This window comes from Megascapheus bottae, chromosome 16 (genome assembly GCF_031878675.1).
Source record: "Megascapheus bottae isolate mThoBot1 chromosome 16, mThoBot2.hap1, whole genome shotgun sequence".
Classification (NCBI taxonomy): Eukaryota; Metazoa; Chordata; class Mammalia; order Rodentia; family Geomyidae; genus Megascapheus; species Megascapheus bottae.
The window spans coordinates 51,348,017-51,359,070 of NC_143524.1; the positions used below are offsets into that span (position 1 = coordinate 51,348,017).

An 11,054-nucleotide genomic window follows, 5' to 3' on the forward strand; every position below is an offset into this window, starting at 1 on the left:
GGATACCATGAGCCTTTTGTTCCTTTGGTCTTGACTTGTCTCACTCAACATGATTCGCTCTAGATTCATCCACTTCCCTGCGAATGCCGTTATTTTATCTTGTCTGTTGGCTATGTAGAATTTCATTGTATATACATACCACATACCCAATACTATGGACATGGTATTAAAAATATAAACACAGCTACATAGGTATAAAGTTTATGACTCTATAAACATAATGTTTTATTAAATAGATTAATACAAATCTATGACATACAAACCCTCAGCCTAATTTTAATTATATTCTAAAATCTAAGTGCCAGTGCTTGTATATAGAGATTCCCTTCTTGAATACTTGTTTGTTAAATACATCATTTGAAATATGATGTAAAAATCAATGTTAATAAATTCTTTAATTAAAAAAATGTAAGGATGGTGCTTGCTTCGGCAGCACATATACTACAATTGGAATGAAGCATAGAAGATTAGCATGTCCCCCACACAAGGATACACGGAAATTCATGAAGCGTTCCATATTTTAAAAAAAAAGTAAGGATAATGTACATGTGTAAGTGCTAAGCAAGAGTCTGAAGGAAGTGGAGTTTTGGTTTATTATTCATATATTTTGTAAGTATAACCAGCACACATTTCCTAAAACTGAAACCACTGCCAAACACATGTACAAATAGTTTGTATTATGTCTAGAATTGCCATTTAAAAGTAAGAATGGCTTTATTTTTTGCCAGTCCTGGGGCTTGACTCAGCGCCTTGACACTGTCTTTGAGTTTATTTTACTCAAGGCTAGTGCTCTACCACTCAAGCTACAGCACCACATCTGCCTTTTTCTGTATATGTGGTAATGAGGAATTGAACCCAGGGCTTCGTGCATGCTAGGCCCTAAGCCACCTTCTCAACCCAAGAATGACTTTTTTAATTGGAAAAATATGCTGTGAATATTCACTTGGATGTTCACTTTAGCAGGCACTGGTGACTCATGCCTATAATCCTAGCTATTCAAGAGGCTGAGATCTGAGGATCCATGTTCAACCCAGCCCTGGAACCATGAGACTCTTATCTCCAATTAACCACTAGAAAACCAGAAGTGGTTCAAAGGGTAGAGCACTAGCCTTGAACTGAAGAGCTCAGGGACAATGCCCAGGCCCAGAGTTGAAGCCCCATGACCCACCAAAAAAAAAAAAAAAAAAAAAGACTCGAATGGGAATGATAAAGCAGCTAGAGGTCAACAGACATTCCAGACAAAGGGAACAATGTGGGCTAAAGAACAGTGACAGGAAAGCCTGTGTGGAGAATAGATAAGCAAAAGGTGGGCTGGGGTCATAGTGAAAGGCTGTGAATAATACAGCAAACAATAAAGACTGATATAGGCTCTGAGCAGAAGAGTGACCAGAATAGCAGAGAGGTGACAACCCAGGGAAGCAGGCTAGAAGGGGCTCTGCAGAAAGCTGGGAGTGTGGGAGCAGTAATAGATGACTGCCACAGGGGCCACACCCACACCAGTGAAAAATAACAGATAAGGACAGGAGTGACCCAAACTGATCACAGGACCACAGGAGAAAGAAGAGCCACACAGAACTGATATTTCAAGGCAGAGGGGTTTCATTTCTCCTTCCTCTCAGGTCCGATGTCCCTTCCTCATAAAAACCTTCCTCATGTGAAAGTATACATATTTCATCCCGCTTATTTCCTTCAAGCATTGTCATTTGCCATCTTATTTATTGGCTTGTTATGTTTGGATTACGCACCCAGAGTCACAGGGACTGTATACCTGTAGTCTCCAGTGTCTGGTATAGGCAGAATGCCTATGGGGCTTCCCCCAGGCCCTGAGAGGAAGGAGACTCTCCCTACACTATCATTTTGCCTGATATGTTTTTCTTTTGTAAATATGAAGTTCAAAATTTCTGCACCTCCTCCTCCTTCCTGCTGTGTACCTGAAGTTGTATTTTTAGATACATGGACACAAAAGAAAGGTCTGGGTGTCTTAATTGGCCATTTTCCCTCTCTTTCCACCTTTCTTCTGAACCCAACTCAAATATCATGTCTGGAAGCAAGTTCTGCATCTCCTTCCCTTACTTTTGCAGCCTTCTGCATCACAGAAAACAGCAATCCCATCTTCCAACGGATTGTCCTGCAGTCATCCTCTGCTCTTCTTTATCTCATACTGTGCCTCGAATCTCTCTACTCCTCTCGGCTATCTCTTAAAAAATACTCTGGGGAACAGGGCGGTGGCTCACGCCTGTAATCCTAGCTACTCCGGAGGCTGAGATCTGAGGATCAAGGTTGAAAGCCAGCCCGGGCACAAAAGGACCTGAGACTCTTATCTCCAATTAACCTCTAGAAAATGGGAAGTGGGGCTTGGCTCAAGGGTAGGGTGGTAGCCTTAAGCTGAAGAGCTCAGGGACAGCACTCAGGCCAAGTTCAAGCCCCATGACCCACAGAAAAAAAAAAAAACTTAGTGGGCCGGGCGAGGTGGCTCACACCTATAATCCTAGCTCTTCAGGAGGCTGAGATTTGAAGATAATGGTTCAAAGCCAGCCTGAGCACTAAAGAAAGGAGAAAAGGTAGGAAAGAGGGGAAGGCTGTGAGAAATAAAGCTATTGCCGAGCGCAGTAGCTCACACCTGTAATCCTAGCTACTTAGGCTGAGATCTAAGGATCATGGTTCATAGCCAGCCCAGGCACTAAAGTCCATGAGACTCTTATCCACCAGAAAACCGGAAGTGGTGCAGTGGCTCATGGAGTAAGGCAGTGCCCAGGCCCAGAGTTCAAGCCCCATGAACGACAAAAAAAAAAAAAAGAAAGTTAAAGTCTATCACATATTTGCAGTGTTTTAAATTATTGAATAAATATAAACAAGTTCCTTGTTATCATGTGTCTTAACATATATATATATATATCATCTTACTCAGACACACCTTACTTAAAGAGACACACCTTATAGCCATATGAACACTAAGAAATTACAAAACTTTTGAGTGCTTTTCCATGTTTTTCAGATTCAAGTTTGAGTCTAGACAATTCTCCAATATGAGGTCGTTCCAAATGGAAGCATCTCCACCTCCCCTGGACCAAGCCCAGTGCCTGATATGGAAAAGAAGCATCAAGTAGGCAGACAGGTGGAGAAGTGACTGGTAGAGTCAGATAATCATTAGTGCCATCTCTTCTTCGAGGCACTCCAACACCAGCATTTTCTGTCTCCCGCTCTGGGATTAGGTGGAGTCATGTAACCAGTTCTGTTCCAAGGAACTGGGAAAGAAGATGGTGGGTATCATTGGCAAGTATTGATGGTAGACCTTCCACATTCCTTTTCCAGAGATACAGCCATGAAAACATGCTGACAAGAAGCCTTCATCAACCACCCAATCTCTGAGTGAAAAAGTAGAGACTCCTCACTCCATTGGAAATACAGCAAGACTCATATATTTTTCTTGGATTCAATCACTAAAATTACGGAGGTTTTTTTGTTTGTTTGGGGTTTTTTGCCTGGAGACTCTGGGCAGTACTGGGCTAGAGGGCTAGCTAGGTCCTTCCCCTTGTTAGTCAGGTATTCTACTTGAAAATAACCAGCTTAGTAAGTGCAGGGCCCTGAGTTCAAACCTCAGAAGCACCAAATATTAAAAAATGGAACTAACAATAATTACCTCATGGGATGGTAATAGGGATTAAGTAAGTGAGTGGGCAGGTAAAATTTTCAATAAATAATAGGCGTTAATCATTACCAATGTATTAGACACTTCTAGGTTGTGTAATTCATTTTATTCTTCTGTGTATTACTCTTTATTGCAATTTAGGCTCATCTTTATTCCCCCATTCAAAAAATTTTATTAAGAATCACCATGTCAAAAAGACAAAAAATATAAAAAGAACTACCAAGATGTAGACATTATAAAAGGCACCAGAATGGAGTTAAGTAAGAAATATTGTCAAGTTGCGTGCAAGCGTACACAAATGTATTAACCAAAATAAGTTACTTGCAAGGGAGAATTCAAATGGTGTAATTCCCAAGAAAAATTAACTCACAGTCCAGCAAAATGAATACCAGGAAACTGATACTTGAAAGGTAGGGGGAGGGGTGACAAAGGAAGAGAGATAGACTAATGAAGACAGGAAGTAGAGAAGATAGTCATAATATTCAACGTCTCTCCTGCAAAATTAAGAAAATTGGAGGGAAGGATAAGGTTAGGAGAGATGGGGGAGAATGATAAGAGGGTGATGTTATTTAAGATGCATCGTATTCATAAACTGATCTGCTCCTTTGTAAAACTTCTGAAGGATAATAAAAATATTGTTGAAGTCTTTTCATTACTTATAATACTTTTTTCTTCCCTAATCTGCCTATAATCAAGAACATTTTAAAATTTTAAATATGTTCTTTGCCATACATAAACATTATATCAGAGGTAGAATAGCTAATTTTCAATGTAAATATACTTTATAAGATGTGGATCTGTCCAGACACCTCGTGGCTCAGGCTTGTAATCCTAGCTACTCAGGATGCTGAGATCTGAGGATTAGTTTGAAGCCAGCCTGGACAGGAAAGTCCATAGAATCTTATCTTTGATAAACTTCTGAAAAAAGCAAGCAGAAGTAGCACTGTGGCTCAAGTGGTAGAGCTCTAGCCTTGAGGAAAGCCAAAGACAGTGCTCAGGCCATGAGTACAAGCCCCAGGATTGGCAAAATATATATATATATATATGTTATTTATGAACAGAGGCATTCAATTGCATATTTTACAGAATAACTTTTAGAAATTATTTAACTATTATAATCTGAATAGAGAGGTAGTAAACAAACACATTGAGAAACTGCATAACATAAATAATAATTAAATATTCATTGACTGCTAAGATACGCATTGTGCAAGTTAACACAAACATACCCCTTCATTCCACAGCAAATCTGTGAATGGGAAGTATCATTATACCTATTTTGCTGACCATAAAATCAGCTGCCTCAGAGTAATTTGACAAGTTACTTAGGTAATGGCAAAAACAAAATTCATTCTCAAGGTGGTCTCTGAAGACTGTTGCTCTTAACTACTATCATATGCAAGTTCTATCAAGTCTCACCATAATTTAGATCAAAGTCAATCCATCACATCTAAGAGATGGGTTACATGACCACTAAGACTATAATCCAAGAACAAAATCATTTCAGAATTCACATATTTATAATTGTAAACTCCAGGCCCAAGAGCAAGTCCATCAGTACAAACCAATCACGAGAAGGGGAGAAATACAAAGAGGAAAGAAAAAAGAAAAAGGTCAATATTAATGTTCTTCTAGTGCACCCAAAGCAGATACATTTCACTAGACACCAAGGCTGTGTGGCAAAAGTAGAAAGAGGAACCCAGACAGAAACTGAAAAAAAACGGTAAATAAGTCAAAACAACTTACCACAATCACATGATTACCCTGACACTACGGAAGGAGTTGTGGAGGCCTGCAAAATGCAGTGGCCCTGAGTATAATGTTGATCCAAGATGCAAGAGACTTCTAACGCAAATACGTGGAGTTAAACAGGAATAGTCTGCTACATAAGACGGACCACTGGTTTCCAGAAGAGCCATTAATTACCACAGCAGTCACATATGTGGATCAGTCAGAAATGCAAAATCACTAGGAAGAATGTGGTTTTAGGACAGAGAAGGAGAGAAACTAGCACTTTCTTTATTAAGTTCCTCTAATTTTTTTCCATGTTCCAGACTCTGTGCATGTTATTTTCAATGTCACCCCATTTAATACTGAGAACGTTGGTAGATGTGATGGCTACTTTTTATTTGTCAACTTGTCAGGCCATGATGCCCTGATAGTGAGTCCAACACTATCTTGGATATGTTCAAGAAAGTGGGGGATTTGTTTTGGATGTAACTAACACATAAATCAATGGACCCTGAGTCAAGGAGACTGCTCTCCCAATTTGGTTGAGCCTTATCCAATCAGTTTAAGGCCTGAGTAACTTTTAGCAAGAAGGCCAATTGAGCCAGCAGACTGCCTAACCAGCAGATTTGGATTTACAAAACTTCCACAATCAGTCAGTGGCTCACACCGATAATCTAGCTACTCAGGAGGCTGAGATCTGAGGATAGTGGTTGGAAGCCAGCCTGGGCAGAAAAGTCTGTGTGATTCTTATAGCCAATAAACTACTCAGAAGAAGCCAGAAGTGGCACTGTGGCTCAAGTGATAGAGTGCTGCCTTGAGCACAAAGAGACTTGGGGACAGAGCCCAGGCCCTGATTTCTAGCCCCAGGAAGGGACTGGCCAAAAAAAAAAAAAAAAAATCCTCAACTGTTGGGTTAGTAGATTAGTAGGAGTATTTGATTTGTTTTTACCTGACATAACTGCATAAGGATACCAGAGGAAGGATGTGCCCACGTCACTCTGGGTACCTGTGGTGCCTGGGTCATAATGGGATTTCTATCATACCTGGCTAGTAAGAGCAGTGCTTCATTGCTTATTGGTCTATTTACTTATTGTGCTGATTCTAGACCTTGACCTTGGGGCCTAGACCCTGCCCCAGAGCTTTTTTTTTCCCCCCCTAGTCCTGGGGCTTGAACTCAGGGCCTGGGCAACTGTCCTGGAACTTCTTTTGCTCAAGGAGCCACAGTACCCCTTCCGGCTTTTTCTGTTTATGTGGTACTGAGAAATCGAACCCAGGGTTTCATGTATGCTAGGCAAGCACTCTACCACTAGGCTATATTCCCAGCCTGCTTTGTGCTTTTGTGGCTATTTTAGCCCAGGCTGGTCTCAATGCCTCCTGTGTCATTCTCCTCAGATTGCAATTACATGTGTGGATCACTACTAGTTTATTCCTTTGTGTGTGTTTGTTTTAAACATATAAGTGTGGGGACTGTGAGTTTGGCCTAGTGGTAGAATGCTTGCTTAGCATGCACGAAGACCCAGGTTCAATTCCTCGGTACCACATACACAGAAAAATCTGGAAGTGGTACTGTGGTTCAAGTGGTAGAGCTCTAGCCTTGAGAAAGCCCAAGGACAGTGCTCAGACCCTGAGTTCAAGGCCCAGGATTGGCAAATGTGTAACACATATGCGTGTGTGTGTGTGTGTGTGTGTGTGTGTGTGTGTGTGTGTGTGTGTGTGTCTGGTCTTAAATGTGCAGTCCTACTATCTCTGCTTTCCAAGGTCTGGGATTACAGGCTCTTTTACCTCACCCAGCAAATATGTATTCTAAATGTTTAACATGTTCCAAAACACTTCCTTCTAGCCATAGGTGGCAAGAGAGGCAATGACATGGAATCCAGTTGTTAAATAAGAATCAAGGGTCACCGCGCTCTCAGGCATAAGAAATGCTTTTTGCCATATTCCTTGATGATACAATAAGCAAACAAGACTTTCCACCTCTCCCCAATACACTTTTCTCCCTAAAAGTCCTCATCGTTTTGTTTCTGCTTCAAAGCCATATTTCACTCATTTCCATGGTCTGCTGCTTGAGGTTTTAGGAGCTGCTTGTTCTTGCCATCTCTGTGTTAGATATGTGCTGGTCCTTCTCCAACCCTCCTCCAAAACTGGAAATGGAAGACCCTTACTTTTTAAATAAGCTTTCCTGGGAACTAAAGCGTGCAATATAGCTGGAGAGACACACAGAGAAACTAGTTTGTGGGGAAAATGAAAAAGGACAAACTAATTTTCCCTAAAGAAGACAAGGATGAGACCAGGAGGTTAGTCTAGTGGTAGAGTGCCTGCCTAGCATGCACAAAGACCAGGGTTCAAGTCCTCAGTACTACATGCATAGAAAAAAGTGAGAAGTGATGTTGTGGCTCAAGTGGTAGAGCTCTAGCCTTGAGAAAGCCCAAGGAGAGTGCTCAGGCTCTGAGTTCAAGACCCAGGACTGGAAAAAAAAAAAAAGACAGGAATGAATTAAGTGTAGAGGAGAGGTGGCATTGCAGACAGGATTTTTCCAGGAATAAATTTCACAGGAATCTGCTGGTTCATGTTGCTAAGAGGAAGTGTGAGAGAGTTGGGCCAGCGTGTGGGAGGCTACCTCAAGGCACCAAGCTGGAAAGGCAAGTTGGTGTTGCGCAGTGAGCACCAATAGATTCACTGCCAGCAAGCTTCAGTCTTTATCTGCAATCATAGTTATGAAAGAATGCTAAGGAGTGGATAGACAACTCCATGGATTAAGTCTATTTACAGAAGCCATTCCATAAAAGGCCCTTCATGGGCCAGTAAAGAAAGATAGGAAAGAGATAGAAGCAGGGCAGGGCGGGGTGAAGTAGCTCATGCCTTTAATCCTATCTACTCAGGAGGCTGAGATCTGAGAATCAAGACTCAAAGCCAGCTCACACTAAAGATCCTGAGACTCTTATCTCCAATTAATCTCTAGAAAATGAAAAGTGGGGCTGTGGCTTGGTGTAGGGCAGCAGCCTTGAGCTGAAGAGTTCAGGAACAATGCCCAGACCCAGAGTTCAAGCCCCATGAGCCACCCCTCCCCCAAAAAAGAGAGAGAGATGGGCAAGCTTGTGACCAGGACAGATATAACAAACCATGATAATGTCTGTTGAAAATAAAATCTTAACTGAGCCTTAATAATTTTATTATTAAAGGCATAGAAAAGTTTGGTATAGTAATGCACACCCATAATTCCCAAGCATGGGAGTCAGAGGCAGGAAAATTACTAAGTTCAAGGCCATCCTGAGCTCCATAGTAAGGCTCTATATCTCAAATAAAAGCCAAAGGCTAGAGATGTGCCTAGTGATGTTTGCTTCATATTTGCAAGGCCTTAGTTTGATCCCAATCACTACAAATTAAATTTAAGTTACACCCAGTCCAAACGAAAAATCCATGGTCCAGCAATGGACAACTACTCTGAGTATATAATGAAAAGATATGTGTAAAGTTTTTGTAATGTAATAAAAGTCAATTAGAGCTGATGTAAGGAAATTATTATGGTAATAAGTATATATGGGGAATGGGTGTCTAAAGTACAAAAGTAATACAGAACTAGGCAAAGGTAAGCTAAGTAAACCCAAACACAATTTGGAAACCACCTAAAGTAGACAAAAAACCACTTTTAAATTGTATTTCTAACGAGTGAAAGGGCCAGCAAAAGAAACTGAAACAAAGAACTACAGATCAGGGGCTGGGAGTTTGGCCTAGAGGTAGAGTGCTTGCCTAGCATGCACAAAGACCCGGGTTCGATTCCTCAGTACCCCACATACATAGCAAAAAGCTGGAAGTGGTGCTGAGGCTCAAGTGGTAGAGTGCTAGCCTTGAGAAAGTCCAAGGACAGTGCTCAGGCCCTGAGCCCAGTCCCAGGACTGGCAGGAAAAAAAAAAAAAGAACTACAGATCAGGAATAAGCCATTAATTCCCTTGTAGTTTTTCTGTTGATTGTTTCTCTTCATCATTCCCAGATATATAGATTGATCTTCTATTCCAATAGTTTTACCTTCAATTTTACTTTTAGTAATAAAATACTGCAAATAGCTGTGCAAAACTTACCAGTCTCTGAAGATAGATAAATTTTGTATTATAAAATTTATTATCATAACTCCTAATTTTGATGTATTCATGGAAATGTGGGAGTTTTTGGTTGTTTTGTGTGTGTGTGTGTGTGTGTGTGTGTGTGTGTGTGTGTTATAATTCTCAGCAGAAAGCCAGTGTCCCAAGCCTAAAATCCTAGCTATTCAAACTGAGATTTAAGGATTGCAGTTCAAAGCCAGCCTGGGCAGACAAATCCGAGATAAGTCTTATCTCCAATTAACTGGCCAAAAAAAAAAACAAAAGGCAGAAAGTCTGAGAGAGGGAAAAAAAAAATGAAGCAGGAAGTGGATGTTGGCTCAAATTTATGTGCAAAAATGCCAAGGGAGAACATGAGGTCCTAAATTCAAACAATAGTATCAGCCCCACAATCAACAAGGGCAAACTAATCTACAATTCCAGACTGGAGACAGGGACCCTGCCACACCTCAAAAACTGACCAGTGCCTAAAACTTAATGAGTACAGGCTGTATGGGTTTAGTCATATATATATATAAAAAAAAGAGGAACTGTCAAAAAAATTTTAAAGTGGGGAGCATAAAATCAACTTCTAGCTGATGCTGATTAGACAGGCTGCCGCTTTGCAATACTACTCTACATTATCTACTAGGAAAAGGCATGATTCCCGGTCAGGGTTGCCTTTTGGCAGGAGCCAGAGATGGTCAAAGTCCAAGGAGTTTAGATGTGGAGAAAGTGCAAGGAGTTTGGATTGAGGTATCCTCGAAGAAGGAAAAGTTCAGGAACGAGATTAAAAGAAAGATCTAGGCTGAGAGAGATTCGCGGAGCGCTAGGATGGCTCTCAAATGACCGGTAAGGGCAGGATCCACGGTGAGCAGACGGACCTGACCACCTGTTGGACGGTGTGAACCACGGGCAGAAGAGGTTCCGTGGCATGGGGCCGGGGGTTGTCAGGACCCTGAGCGGGCTCCGGCCCCCGGCGGTTGAGATCGGGGCCCCGGCACCCCCCCACCCCGCCCCTTACCTTCTGATGGAAGTAACGAACTGAGTAGTTCCTCGCTCTCGTGGGGTGGGGTGGGGAGTAGTTTCTTAAGTGGAGGGTGCCGAGGGCCCTCAAAGCCGGGTGGACGGCGGTAGCGGCCTCCGATGCCAGGAAAGGCAGGAGCAGCAGCAGCAGGCCCGGGGGACCCATGGCTCTGGCCGGCGGTGGCAACGCGGACCGGGCGGGCTGGAGGAGCGATCCGCCGCAGCAGCGCGCGGCCTGAAGCCCGGCCCAGCCCCGCAGCTCCGCCCGTCGCAGACCCGCTCCACCCCCGGGAAGCCCACAGCCCGCGCCGCCGCCTCCACCACCGTCCCCGAGGGCGCCGCCTCCACGCCACTTCCCTCTCGTGCCACTCCCTCCCACCCCACCCCACCCCGGCCACACCCCGGCCCCCCGCAGACCCCGACGACGCTCACACCACCACGGCGGGCACAACAGTTTATTGGCAGCTCCTTAGAGTCGGCCGGTCACGAGAGCGCAGACACCGATCGCTCCGTCCTAACCTGCGGCGCCCGGCCCGCCGGGGTCTCAGGAGGCACGGCCACCACCCCCCCCCTCA

General features: G+C 43.0%; 1 protein-coding gene and 1 non-coding gene across 2 annotated transcripts in view; one reads left to right on the forward strand and one right to left on the reverse strand.

Moving 5' to 3' along the window:
• The window catches only part of Prcp (prolylcarboxypeptidase), a 59,053-nt gene extending 48,290 nt beyond the window's left edge, over positions 1–10,763 (reverse strand). The window contains exon 1 of the mRNA XM_090348509.1: positions 10,478–10,763. Within this exon, the coding sequence (XP_090204635.1) occupies positions 10,478–10,645 (168 nt within the window). The 5' untranslated portion in view covers positions 10,646–10,763. The remainder of the gene's footprint in view (positions 1–10,477) is intronic.
• Positions 418–523, forward strand: LOC150053563 (U6 spliceosomal RNA). Its single transcript, XR_016538196.1, has one exon. It is a non-coding gene; the product is annotated as a U6 spliceosomal RNA (small nuclear RNA).
• Positions 10,764–11,054: the final 291 nt, after the last annotated feature.